Source organism: Bacillus rossius, chromosome 3 (assembly GCF_032445375.1).
Source record: "Bacillus rossius redtenbacheri isolate Brsri chromosome 3, Brsri_v3, whole genome shotgun sequence".
NCBI lineage: Eukaryota > Metazoa > Arthropoda > Insecta > Phasmatodea > Bacillidae > Bacillus > Bacillus rossius.
This window is the reverse complement of record NC_086332.1, coordinates 120,788,136-120,803,521: the sequence shown is the minus strand read 5'-3', so window position 1 is coordinate 120,803,521 and position 15,386 is coordinate 120,788,136. Positions and strand designations below refer to the sequence as shown.

Sequence of the window (15,386 nt, the reverse complement as noted above, 5' to 3'; positions counted from 1 at the left end):
TGATCCATCCTTCAGCTTTCTGGATACAGTTGTTTCTTCGTTCCCATGGAAATTTGATGCAAACATTACCAGTTTATTATCCTTCCACTGAAAGACTGTAGTGTCTATTGAAGAAACCCTATGATCAAAGTCACCTTTTTTCATACTCCCACCATCGCCAAAGTTTTGTGGTAGTCCTTTGCGGTTTGAACGAATAGTCCCACAAGCAAGTGTGCCCTCTTCTTTCAATCTTTCGAGAAGTGGCAGGGACGTAAAGAAATTGTCAAAAAACACTTTCCGATCAGTATTCCAAAATCCCTTAGTAAGCTGTAGAACAACCCTTTCCCCGAGTCCATAACCTGCAAATTCTTCTGCTAGCACTTCATTTTTACCCTGATACACGTCAAAATTTAGAATATACCCTTTCATATCTGATATGCACCACAACTTGTAACCTCTCTTCACAGGCTTCATTGGATTATATTGCTTCAGACAACTTCTGCCTTTGAATAATATCATTGACTCATCGACACTTAGTTCTCTCGTACCGCTGTATTCTTCTGGAAAAGTAGAGTAGAATTCAGAGTGTAAATGAGTGGCCGTAGCTTGAAAAGTTTGTCAGAATTGTTTTGAGGTATTTGTGTGTTGTCATTCACATGTAAACAACTCAAAATTAAGTCGAATCGGTCCCGACTCATTGTTTTCCGCACTAAAGGGATTTCAAGGTCTTCACTTGTACTCCAATAATGTCTCCATGAAGGTAATTTGTGGTATCCCATGAAGAAATTAATTCCTACAAATGCCAAAAGCTCATGGTTCTTCAAATTTAGAGTTTTGTTTTTTTGTGTAGCATAAAGATTACTTTGAAACACTATGTTTTCCACTTCAGGTGCAAACATTTCACAAAATATATCTGTCGCTGACTTACAGTGACCGAATCTTGATTCAGAAACGTCATACAAAAGTCTGTAATCTGGAACTGTTGTGCTAAGGTCACGTTTCTTCCATTTTCTGTTTTCATTTCCAAGTAATTTTTGTCCATTGCTTTGCGATGGTTCCACTTCACCATCTTCAAGCCTACTTGCATTGTCTGGCTGCTCGCAAGCTATTTCGCCATGGATTTCAGAAAGTTCTCTTTCAAAAACATCATCGAACGTTTCTGTACAGGGACTTAGAATAACATCCTTTCATCATCATCTTCAATGTCAGTATTTTCACTATTGTCCAGGGGAATATCTTCTTATTTTTTCAAAACTTGCTCTTCAGTGAATTTTTTTACACGTTTAATTGGTAATTCAGACATATTAACAACTTAAAATAAACTCAGAAACATGTGTGTGACAAACTGACTACCCAAAACTAAAACAATAACACATAACCTGTCCAAAACAAGAGGTTATGTGTCCATGTACAATCAGAACACCTATTGCCTGTTGGTACTTACAAGTACCAAACACATTTGTGTGTCTCACAAAGTAACTATTGGTAATTTGGCGAGTAGTTGGGCATGAGTCACTAAAGAAAGCATATGTGCACAGGTTTACAACATTAGAACGATACCAGGTTCCTCAATTGCACCAAAAAAAAAAAATTTTGGATAGCACTTCAAAAAATTGTAACAATATATGCACCTTACCATAGATATACCTCTCACAAGACCATCCACTACAGCAATAGAAAAACCCAATATTTTTTGCATCAAAAACATAGTACTCTTGAGTACCACCAGGCAGGAAAATAATGCTCAACCATCAGTTTTAGAGAAATTAACTGTGAAATTTCTGGTACTGGAAAGTACCATCAGGCAACAAAGGGTTTTAAGAAACTTTATGAGAGGGATTTACTGTATTTGTCTTTTAACCCTAGAGTTGTGTTACCTTGTGAGATTGAACTGCTTGCTTGGTGTCAATATGTTTTTCAGAAATCAGCTTCTCAGCTTTCTGGAGCCAATCTGAAATAACGTGCTCACTCTCACGGAAGTTGTGCCAGCAGCGGATGGCTTCTTGTAATTTCTGAAACATTTTTTCAAAGCAATTAATATATATTTTGTAAAATACTGTAAACTATGTATTGTTCAGTTAATCAAAAAAAAAGTTGTACTTAGTAATGAACATACCATCATGTCTCAAGCCCTCCGTAAGACTATTAGCCCAAGCAACTGTCTAGTAAAAAAAATTAAAACCAATTCAGAATTCATACTCAAAAAGTACAGAATCTGTTAATATTGCGATAGCCAGCATACCTTTGTAAAAGACACACTCTTTGACAGAGTTTCTACAAGGCCTGTGCGAATAGCAGTGTTATGATGCAAAGCGAATATCAAATTGAATGTTTAAAATATTTGCGAAGTCAAATCAATTTGCGAATAATGTTCTCGGTGAAGCTGTATTATACTTGTTTTACAAAATACACATTTGAAGTAAAAAATTAATAGTTTAAAGTTTGCAATGTTTGAACTGATTAATTGATTAACCAAATGGGCTTTATATATTTATTTATTTATTTATTTATTTATTTGTTACATGCCACACCAACAGCACAAGGCTCCAACGGTGGGCACAACATGTAAGACATGTAAAAAAAACAAATACAGTAACAGAACAGAACAATAAATTATAAGAACAACAAAAAGTAGGACAAACAAAGACAAGACAACATAACATACAAATATCCATATAAGTGCTTAACTTCTGAAAAGTACTTAAAATAACAAAAATGTTTCATGAGAGTAATAAATGTATAAATACAGAACATATAATATTATGTGGAAAAATACAGTTGGTATCCTTAGATTAATACATCTGGTATTAAATAATTTAGGTAATAACATTAGAGCATAAAGATAATTAATCTTTGGATGCCGAAATAATAATTTTTTTAACAAGTTTTTTCTCTCTGGTAGGTTGTAAGTGATTAACATACATATTAAAATTGTTAACAAGTCTATATATAATATCATTTGTATTTAAAAGTGTGCACAAAAAAGGTGGGTTACGGCTATTAAAAGAAGGAATTTTAATGCCAGTAACATCAAATATATGAGGACATATAAGATTACCATAATAACAATGGAAGACAAAAATGGCATCTAAGATCTTTCTTCTAGTTGATAATGAACCAAGGAGGGAATTTAAATCTATGTTATTGATGGTATTTAATTTTTTGTTAATATAGTCAGATACTTTAGATTGAATCCTGTCAAGCTTTTCAATATCAGTGTTATTGATGCTGTTCCATATAATAGAACCATATTCAAGTTTTGATCTTATTAGAGCTGTATAGAGGGAGAGAATAGAGTCAATATTGGAGGTGTTAAAGGTGATAAATTTAATTAGACCAAGTATTTTGTTAGATACCGAGATAATGTTTTCAATGTGAAGATGAAAAAATAGTTTTTGATCCAGTAAAATTCCTAGGTCTTTGACATGTTGAGATTTTTTAATAGGTGAGATATCAAGTTTGTATTCATATTGCAATGGGTAGGTTTTTCTAGAGAAGGTAATGATAGCAGTTTTTTCCATGTTTAGATAGACAAAATTATTTGTGCACCAATTTGCAATTTCTGTAATATCACATTGTAGAAGATAGCTGTCATGATATGAAGAGATTTTTCTATATATCTTTAAGTCATCGGCAAAAAGAGTGCCAACTGAGTTCTTTAATCCAGATATTATATCATCAATGTAGATATTGAAAAGTAAAGGAGATAGTGTGCCACCTTGCGGGACGCCAGAAGGAGTTGGGTGGAGATCTGAACTTATATTCTGTACTGAAACATAAAAGTTTCTGTTATTTAAATAGCTTGTTAACCATGATAAATATTTATCACTTAGCCCAATTTTGGAACATTTACTTAGTAGTATTTGATGATTAACAGTGTCGAAAGCTTTAGCTAAATCAAAGTAACAAACATCTACTTGACCACGTGTGATGACTTCTGAATAAATAGGATTAAGAAAGGAGACTAAGTTTGTCATGGTTGTTTTACCTGTTCTGAACCCATGCTGTGAATCAGACAATCTATTATTTACGTTAAACGCTAAGTGTTTAAATATTATTTTGTCAAAAATTTTGGCAAATCCATTTAACAGGGATATAGGCCTATAATTTGAAACAATAGAAGTTTTGCCCTTTTTGTGTACAGGAATAACCTTGGCAATTTTCCATTTATCAGGGTAGATGCTATTTAGAATACTGAAATTATATATATGCTGTAAGAGAGGAGCAAGGATTAAGGAGCAACCTTTGATGATAAAATTTGGTATGTTATCAGGTCCTGTGGACAATGTAGATTTTAAGGTTTTTATACTCCATAGGACTAAACTAATCGAGATATTAGACATTGGAATATTGTATGAACAACAAGGAGATATGTTTTGGTTATTTGTGTTATTTGTAGTAACATAGACACTTGAAAAATATTCAGCAAAGGAATTTGCAATTAAATAATTATTATCCGTAATTGAGTTATTAATTTTAATTAAGGGATGCTGACTATAACCCTTTCTCATTATTTTAACATAATTCCAAAATTTTTTATGGTTTTGCTTAATTTTATTGTTAATATTACAAAGCCAGTTTGTTTTATCCCTACACATAAGTGATTTAGTTTCCTTACGGTAATCTGAGAATAATAAATAGTAAAAAGGATTCAGATTTCGTTTATATAATTTATGATAGTGCGATTTCTTCTTAAGAGATTTTATTAGTTGGTTGGAATACCATAGGGGATATTTTTTAGCCTTTTTAATAGTAGTAGGTACAAATAAATCTATAAGATCATTCATTGTACACGTTAAGTAGTCAACCATGGTATTTATATTTTTAGAATTGTATAAAATTGACCAGTCATGGTCCCTAAGAGCAATAAAAAGGCCGAGATAGTCACCAATCTTATAGTTTTTATATGAAGACGGTGTATTATCGTTTATTGACATATCAAATTGGAAGTTTATCTCTAATGCAGGATGAAAGCTATCTTCTTTAACTAGTGGTTCCAGAGCTTTGCTAACCAGACATGATTCAATATTAGTGAGACATAGGTCCAAGAGTTGGGCCGAAGGTTGAGTTTGATTAAGCTGAATTAAACCTCTTGCTGATACAAAGTTGATTAATGATCTGGCTTTCGACTTAATATTTTAATGAACTATATTTTGGGTATGTAATTGAGGCCAGACAATGCCTGGAACATTAAAATCACCAATTATTAATAAAGAGACATCAGAATTCACAAACTTATCTTCAAGGGCCTCAAAGTATGAAGTGTAAGCTGAAGGAGTTGTTTGAGGGGGAATATAGATATTCCCAATGATTAAAGGTTTATCATGTGTTCTTATATTTATCCAGACAGCTTCTATTCCTGGATAGTCATATTCATGCGTAGATGTTACATTTTTGAATTTATGTTTATTAACAGCAGTCAGGACACCACCACCTCTACTCTTCAAAGTTAATACAGGGTCCCTATCAGATCTGTAAATAAGGTAATTATTGTTGAAATAATGAGAATTCAGACTATTATCGGTGAACCAAGTTTCAGTTAGACATACTAAATCATTATCACTACGCGAGATGTTTTCAAAAAATTCAATTGCTTTGGTTCTCAAGCCTCTTACATTCTGATAAAATAAAATAAACTCCTCATTTTTAAGTTTCACACTGAACTAGTGAGAAGCCCCTCCAGGCGCTAAGGCAGAAGTAGGAGCAGATGTAGGCTTAGAAATAGCAGTAGAATTAGTTGCGATGTTGCAGGTAGAGGTGTTTAGTTCCTCGGTAGTGGATGAGTTGCTCAAGATTTGTTCTGGGTGTAATTTACCATAGAAGGGGCTTATTAGGCAGCCGCTGGGCCAAAACACAATGTTATTAATTCGACTGAAGTCCTCTTCTAAAACCTGAACATGGAAGGAGGCATATGAATTGAATTTAGTTTTCATCTTCGTTACTTTAATATGATCTAAGTTCAGTTCACTTGAGATGTATTCTACAATTTCTTGTTCTTGTACACTTGGGTCGAAACGAGTCACAAAAAGAGCTTTCATTCTTTTGGGTGCTGGTTTGGGTATCATTTTAAGTGTGGAAATGTTACGAATCCCAATTTTCATAGGAGTTTTCTTCATTTCCGTATAACGTCAATCAATAAAAATTATAAAATAAACATGCTGACGTCGACCAGGGCTACGCCCTCCCTAAGCCCGATGTGCCTCACGCCACTGCCAACCCCCTCTCCTCCCACCGACACCCTCTATTTCAAACCTCCTGCCAACAAGTGCATGTGTGTGTGTGTGTGTGTGTGCGTGTGAGGCTGCCGACAAGAGGCGAGAGTAGAGTCTGTGCCACGACACCTTTTGTTTTCTCATTTAATCTTAATGTTTACGTAATTTTTTCTTTTCTTTTCTTTAAAAAATATTCCCCAAGGAAATCTGTTTGCAGTGCTAGTTGGTAAGGACGGCGCAGCGCCCCATGTGCCAGCCAATGGAACTACCCGCAACCAGTTTGAACCATAATCCTAATTAAAATAATGAATACTTGACATAAATAATTAAAGTCTTGGTATAATTTTATTATAGAATTTTTAGTGTGTTTGTTTTAGTTAAATATGTATTAATGAATAACAGGAGAGACTAACGGTAAATCCAGCGCTTTCCAGCCGCCATGCTGCCCTGGCCACTTCAGTCGCTTCCGTTCGTCACCCGGGGTAGGATGCTTTGTGAGCACCTCGCAACTTCACATTTTTACAATGAACTGATCTCTTAACATCCGCCGGACTTTTTATAATTTCTAAAACCTTTTTCTATCTGGGAGGCCTACTCCAGGTGGCCGACTCGTTTTAATAAATATTTAAGTTCATTTCGAACGTTTAAACACGAACCGCGTCTTCGGGTCACGAGGCCAGGCCACGAGGTGACCTGGTCAGCCTGTAAACCGATTCTTTCTCGCCGTTGGCGTTTTTAACAGTTTTAATTTAGTAATATAGACGTAGCGCAGCTGGAGACTTGTTTGTAACGTTACCGCAATAAAATGAGTGCGACGAGCCTGTGAGTATTTAGTCTAGTGACCACGTGTTCCTGCTCCTGAACCACGAGGCATGTGGGACGCCTTAAGAGCCCACTGGTGTGATATCGTTTGCCCATATCACGTGGTGGCGCCACTCTGACATTCCATTCGTTAAGTTCCCTTAAGTCCCTAGTACGACAATGCATAATATTAATATTGAACATTCATAAAAACCAACGTAGTGCCTTCATTTTTTTTTTAAGTAACCAACTTTATTCAAGCCTAACACATAGACAACACAAAAAATATATATATATTTTCATGAGTGAATCGTAGGCTTTCAATATTTTAAAGCTCTGAAACAAACGCGAAACTTCATGTCAGACGCAACGCTTTGAATCACAACCAAAGCTTCAAATAAAACATAAGCAAATTTCCTGGTGAAGTAAAATTGAATATCGAAAAGAGCTTTGATTTATTCGCTTAGTCGAAGCTTCGCACAGGCCTAGTGTCTACAAATACCCGGTGAACTAATTTCAGGGCTTTTTCACGACCTTTAAATTAAATTTTTGCTTCAAGTTGTTTTATCAAAGAGTGCTTTTGAAATAAATCTATAACTAAAATTTAACATGAAAAAATTTAATAACAAAATTTCTATGATTTGTACCAAAATATCAAATTTTAAATTAGAAAGCTAAAATGTGGACAGTCTTCAAGTAATTATATTTAACGTGTGACTATAAACTCAAGTGAGGCATCAAGACAAAATGCCAGTTAGCAAACTGCTGCTGGGAATTAAAGTTACATTACTTTCAGCAGCAGTGACATTTATTTAGGAACCTTTTGTGATTTTTATTACAAGTCTTCAGTTTCCTTACTTATTCCTGACTTTCAGAACTTCTAGGACCTGTAGACACCATGTTTAAATCTTTTATGCAGTGAAGGGTACGTCAATAAGGACATTATTTTATATGTGTTAGTCACTGAAAAGAAAAAAATTTAATAAAGTTTTCCCATTTAACCAACAACAAGGATGCACTAAAGTCATGTCCATGAGTCTCCTGCACAAAAAAATATACATTTTATAGATTAATTATTATTTTATTTAAAAGATGTGCCTCAAATGAATGGACACAAGTTCGCTCCAAAGGGCCAATTGTAGGCTTGTGCGAGGCTTTTACTAAGCGAATCAATCAAAGCTCTTATTAATATAAAATTATAATTGACTTCCCCAGTAAATTTGCTGTTTGCTTTATCTAATGTTTTGAATGTAATGTGAAGCTTCGCATCTGGTGTGAAGCTTAACGTTTGTTGCAAAGCTTTAAAACATTAGCAGTCTAAGATTCGCTGCTCCTCAGTAATAAGCCTTGTTACAACCCAGACCTCCTAGCTAGCTCAAAATTCGTCTGATTTGCACATAAAAATTGAAGAATTTGTTGGTTCAAAAATACTGTTTAAGTTTCATAAAAATGTTGCTGTAAATCAATTATGATGAAAATTAAGTCTCTTGAAAACTAAGACCGATTTTTAATGCTTTTTATTATCCTTTATACCGAAAATTCACATAAGCACAAGGGCCACCATCTTCTGACCACAACACTGTTTCAGATTATACATAAAAAATAACAAAAAAAAGTTTGTTGATTTGAGAAAACAATTTACTTAAAACTGGTACCAAATTTTCCGATGAAACGATTATTTATTTCTGCTATTAAATCCCATGATTTCACACAAATTCATGGTACAAGCCAAGTACTTCCATACTTGGACGACGACAAAAAGACTCATGTTTGCCTCATTGTGGGCTTAACAACGATGTCTTCTGCAGTTAACAAATTCTAGACAACATGTCCAAAAATGTTTATTAATTGGCGCCGCCCAGACTGCAGCTGCGATATTTACTTCAAATACATAATTATTATTTAATTTTGAGCCATCACTCGACCGCAACCATTCGTTACCATGACCACACCATGACTACCGACCAACCTGACTACCTTCATTCACAAACGAGGGAGATGGTCACATGTCCCCCACAACCAATCACATAAAAGTTAAGACACACTTTAAAAAATCTGCCAATCAAAGCACAAGTTACAAGAAATGAAACAACTCTGCATACATTTAATTAGGGGCTTTCCCTTTTCTGTCTCTTTACAATTTTGATGATATATTTGTCCTTGAGTTCCTACGCTCGGCGGGGAACTATCATTTCTGTCTCTCTCTTGCACTTCAAGGTATACCTGCCTCTCTCTTTCTCTCTCTAACACTGATGTAATTTACAGTCACAATGGATCATCATGCTTTCAGACAAAGTAAAGGAAAATATATGACTACACTAGAAAACTTAACCAACCAGCCAAATAGGCAAATTAAGCAAATTAAATTAAGCAAATTAAGAGACAAACTTAAAGACATGAACTAGTAAGAAATAAGTGCAAAACAACACATTACTTTGAAACAGAATACCTGACCAGGTACTGAAAATTATCAAAAACATAATAAAATTATTTATGCCAATGATTTATATGTTGAGATGGTAAGTGCTTGCAATGCTACAGCCTGACTTTTTCAATTTCAATATTGTGCTTTTTGATTTCTCAAGTTGGTTACATTAGTATGATCAGCCACGTTAATTTGAAGAAACCGATTTACATGATTGATTTTTATTTTTACCCTTTTGAGAAATTTACACAGTTTTTTGAAGGTATATTTTATTTTAGATTTAAATCAAAGCTAAAGATTCCCTAAACTACTCTTACCAGAAAATATTTTTTACGGTTCTAAGCAATCAATATCAGCATTATTTTAGAATACATGAACATGACACATGATAAGTCATAGCAAGAGACATAGCAAGTGAATTTAAAAAAAAAAACAATTTAAAAAAGTGCCACTCAAGAGTGTTGATGTATGATGCCAACATGATGTTCTTTGTTCTGTGTGTAACAAACAACAAGAAGGATTTTCATCTTGTATTTTTTATATATTTTAGTATTTATTTGAATAATGTAATAGCTTTTTGTTTATTAAAAATGTTATTACAAACTTTACAACTTATTTACTGATATTTTTAGTATGTGACATAACATTTAAAAATACCTTAGCACAGTTTTGGACTGTAAAATATTGTTTTATGGTATGGAAATAATTACTTTTTGTGTATTATATACGTTTTGCATGACAAAAGTTGATTAAGTAAAAAAATAAAAACAAGTGGTGGCTGGCACTCAGGTCTGCTTTTATGAATGCACATTATTAATATTATGTATTGTTATTTCATAATTTCCACAGAATGGTGTTAGATATAAGGCCATATTAGTTTCATAATCAATAAGTTATAACATTATAAACATTTAAATTTTATTATTTTAATTCAATTCAACTTCATTAAACATTTAACTTCATATTCGCTTTGCATAAAAAAAAATTGGTTGTCTGTAAAGTCGGTTTACGGAAGATAGTTTAACGTGACGTCATAACAAAACATTGATGAAAGGATTGCATACATTATGAATAAAATTGAATCATTTTTATTTTAATAATAAAAGAATAAATACTTGAAATTATACTAGTAATCAGATTTTTAAAATGCAAGAATAATTAACCTTTATTGCCGAAATTGTTGTTGTAATAAGCAATGAAAACCACATTAACTTTCCACTTCACTTTATAAACAGTCGAGTGGAAGAGAGATAGATGCAGTGCAAGCGTACATTGAACGTAACGGGATACAGCGCAACGGAACAATGTGCGTAACGGGACACTTTTTTGTGCGTGCAGCCGGCGTTTATCGATTTATTAGACGTCATAGCCAATTGGTGAGTTGTAATTAGTGAAAAACTCTTTGTTACAGAGAAAGTGCAAGTTACTAAGTTAACTTTGGTACTGTTTGTTTTTTCTTCAATACTTAAGACTTGAGAAGGAAGGAAGGAAGGAAGGGAGTTAGTATTGAGCCATCAGGTGAAGCAATGGAGTCTTGAGATAGTATCGGCAGTACATTTCATTTTTGGGAACATTGCTGCCAAGACAGTAAGTGTGAATTATTACCTAGCAGACTACACACTGAACATCAGGTCATAACTCACCAGCTCCCACTGCTGAGCCTGCTGCGTCACGCGAGCGAACCGTTCATTCAGCTGCAGCATGCGTTGCTGGAACTCCTCTGTGTCTATTCCCTCGCTGTGGTCCACAGACTTCACGATGCTCTGGAACACCTTATTCTTGCTCTCCAGCATCGACTTGTAGTAGAGTGTGCGTGAGAAGAAAAGCTGTACAGAAAACAGTAATCCAAATATACTGTGCATTTATTAAGAACTACGCACTATACAAGCAGAATATCTGGGATGAATTCAGTCCCCACTCTCCAGATATTAGAGATTAAAACCGCTCCTAAAAGTAATTCCAAATTTATTTTAGGAAAATAGAATGCTAATCAAAAGAGCAAATCAAATAGTTTTTTTTTAAAAGAATGCATGTCATTAAAAAATTAGTTTTTCAACCATTGAGTGTGTTTTGTTTACTAACATTTCAATACGACATTGTCCCCATTAAAATAAATATACAGTATTAATTATACTTTTCAATACATTTGATAACATTTATATGAATGTTTAAAATACATTTTGAGAATAAACATTTTTAAAAAAATTATGGGCCACATTTTTAATATGACAGACTTTGGGTACAACTATGCTATGTGCTAACATTTCAAAGAAGCAATTTCATTACATTATTAATTATTACAATAAAATTATATTATTAATATAGACGATTAATGACACTTTAATGTTTAGCTTTCTTGCGCCAAAATAAACATTGCGGTAGTGAAACTATCCTAGAATACATTTTGTAAACTTCAATAGTAATAACAAAATACCTTTAAATAACTGAAAAATACCTAATAATTTATTAACCAGGATAATTGTGCTGGAACAAACATGGCATCAAATATTTTAACATCATTTTGTTGGTTTTCTACAACATTACGAACTTGGCACTATCTTTCAGGTATTTTTCAAACTAAAAGTTGCAGTCCAATAGATCCTGACTTTGGAATTGATTTTTGACAAGGAATTTGATTAAAATACTGCCCATCTTGTTCAAATTCATTAAAGTTTCCGCACAGGTTACAAAGTTATACTTCTATGGCATTACTGAAACCTTTTAAAACACATATTATAACACTAAGTATATGTTTATAAATTTGTTTTTGCTTAAATGACTGAACTCTGACTGTTAATACTTCCTATAAACAAACCTTAACCTTAATGAGCTGATTTAATATAATTTTTATATATTTTTATATTATGTTTTGAAAAAATACAAACAAATATTTCCCAGTGGCAAGATTTGAACCCTGTTCCTTCAGGTCAAAAAGCATGCATTCTACCTCTAAGTTATCTGAACAATTTGAGTTTAGGGAGGAAACTATATATTATCACGATTGTAATGCCATTTTCCTAACAAATTTCTAAAGTTCAGATTACTTTTTACTATGACTATTTTACTTCACTAAATATATTCCACGGTAGTTTCACTAACATAATGTTTCATTTGGCAGACCAAAATGTTTGATATATATATATATATATATATATATATATATATATATATATATATATATATATATATATATATATATATATTTACGAAATAGACTACATGAGGGTTTATTTTAGTACACATGAGTCCACCATCTTTATCCGACATTTCCGTTAATCACTTTAGGTTACATTTTCAATGAATTACAACTATCAAATGTCGTATACCGAGAGCTAAGATGTTTACTCATCAAAATGAGAACTATTTTTTTGATACATAAAATGCAACATTAACGTAAAAATTCTTAAGCTTATTAATGGAAAATATCTTGAAAGGATTCATTTATATGTAGTTAAATGGTAAATGTGTCAAAACATTGGTACGTAATAACAATAAAAACTTGTGAGGTTAGTTATCCACAGACAAGTGAGGGTAGTTAATTTTGTTCAGAACATTATATGTCTTGAATAATTGTGTTTATTAAGTTGACATCAAAATTGCTTAGTACTACTAATAGTTCTTTATTGGTTTAGCTTAGCTTTATGTTTGTTTATCTTTTTGGCTTTAAGATTTAATATGTTTAACCAAATACTATTGATGACAGTATAGGAAACTAAGGCCTGTTAAAATGGGAAAACCACAAGAGACACAAGAAGCACATGACTTTCCTATATTAATCTACTACAACTTTTGGTTCAACACAACAAATAATGAAAACTAAACTGCCAAGAGTATAGAAAAACATACTTATTTTTTTAAATAATTGTCTTTTAAAGTATTGTACACCAATCCCTCACTTAGAACGACTAATGCACCCTAAAAATGTTTGTTATTTGAAATCGCATATTCTGAAGCATTAGTATCCATAAATAGCAAAGGCTAATTTACTTAATGTGTACCAAAGTGTGTAGGGAAATATTTTTTATATAATATTAATGCGTACAATAATACTCAAATGATAAATATGTCACACTATTTATCTTTATAAGCCTACCATCGAATACTTTGAATGACAAATATAACACCGCGTAAGAGGAGATAGTTATCATCAGTTGGCTGGTTAACTTGCATGCCCGGGCGTGACCAACACATGTCACATACCTTTCTGCAAACTTTTCAAACCATCCTTTACTGCAGTGAATCCGCTATTACTGTCTGGATATTTACACTTTAATTTTTCAAAATTAAAGTGCATATTCGTATATAACCGCTTGGTTCACACCGATCCTGTCAGGCCCGTGATTTTAATTTCATTGCAACATTCATTTAATAACCTTTTCCATGTGAATCATTTGTTCATATTTGTTCCAGAATCTAATATTAAATATATTTCTGCTAGTATAACCAATAGCATCAGACTTATACAAACGTTTGCACAGTTGACTTACTTTAAACTAAGTTTGACCAACATAAGTGTGGCCTTCGTGACATTCTGCATACCATAAAACTTCTAGTTTTGTCTCAAATACTTTAACATGATGGTTTACACTCTCACTTGGAAGCCATGATTCCAATATGATTTCAAATGCAGATGCTTGTGCACATACGAGGGGAGACCCAAAAAACAAACCAGACTGAGAGCGAGCTGCCATTCGTAGAAGTAGTAGAGAGTTCTCCCGCAAGATGGGGTTAGTAGATACCATCACTAAAAAGCTACCCAGATGGCATCAGTTTGTAGGTTAAAATTTGATTGTAGTATTGTTTTTCTCTTACTGTTTTCATGTTCCGCATGCGAAGTCGTTATGGCAGATTTAAAAGAACAAAGAATGTGTTTGAAATTTTTTTCCTGCTTGAAAATCAGCAATGGAAGCTTACCAACTGCTTCAACAGGCTTTCAAGGACGATGCTATAAGCCGCACACAAGTTTTTGAGTAGTTTGGGCATTTTAAACGTGGTGAGATGAGAGTTGAAGACCATGCTCTTTCTGGGTGCCCTTCAACATCTCGAAACTATAACGTTGGAAACATCCGCCAAAAAATCAACGAGGATCATTGTTTCACGATCAACAAAATTTCAGAAAAGACAGGAGTGAGTTAGAGCTCGTGCCGGTGGACTTCGACTGAGGATTTGCAAAAGAGAAGTGTTGCCACTAAATTTGTTCCCCGCCTTCTTAAACAGGATCAAAATACCATTCAATTTAATTTGAGCCAGTACCTGAAAAAAGAATTGAAAGTGACCAAACTTTTTGACCAAAGTCATAACAGGTAATGAGAGTTGGTGTTACATGTATGACCCAGAAACCAAGCAAGCGTCAAGCCAGTGGAAGATTCCCAACTTCCCCAGGCCAAAAAAAAAAGCAAGAAAAGTGAGGTCGAGTGTTAAGACAAAGATCATTGACTTTTTTGATGTTCGTGAGACTTTGTTCCCCCTGGCCAGACTGTTAACCAGCACTTTTATTTGGAAGTTTTAAGACGTTTGCAAGAGGATGTGCGGAGGAAACGCCCGGAACTTTGGTGAACAGTGACTGGTTCCTTCATCACGACAATGCCCCAGCATACACTGCCTTACGAGTGAACCACTATTTGGCCTCTCAGGAGTGGTCTGTCGTTCCCTAACCTCCGAATTCGCCACACCTAGCCTTGTGCAATTTTTTCCTGTTCCCAAGAATGAAGGAAAATCTAAAAGGTAAAGCATTTTGATGATGTGCAGGTGGTAAAAAAAGCTTCGCAAAAAGCACTGGAGGATATCAAAAATGAAGAACTCCAGAGAAGCTTCAAACAGTGGGAAAAAAGACTTGACAAGTGCATCGCATCTAATGAAGAGTACTTTGAAGGTGAATGAAGGAATTTTGTAGAAAAAATAATAAATAATTTTTTTTATGATAAAAATAATGCGAGTTCCCTGCCACTGGCTAAAATGAAGTTCATCAT

At 33.7% G+C, this 15,386-nt stretch overlaps 1 protein-coding gene across 4 annotated transcripts in view; it reads right to left on the bottom strand.

The window, feature by feature from the left end:
- LOC134531206 (muscle-specific protein 300 kDa) overlaps positions 1-15,386 on the bottom strand; it is a 602,384-nt gene that overhangs the window by 419,374 nt on the left and 167,624 nt on the right. For all 4 annotated transcript variants that reach the window (XM_063366862.1, XM_063366865.1, XM_063366863.1 and 1 more), the window contains exons 18-19: positions 11,061-11,243; positions 1,857-1,991 (exon numbers count right to left, since the gene is read on the bottom strand). In XM_063366862.1, the coding sequence (XP_063222932.1) occupies positions 1,857-1,991; positions 11,061-11,243 (318 nt within the window). The remainder of the gene's footprint in view (positions 1-1,856; positions 1,992-11,060; positions 11,244-15,386) is intronic.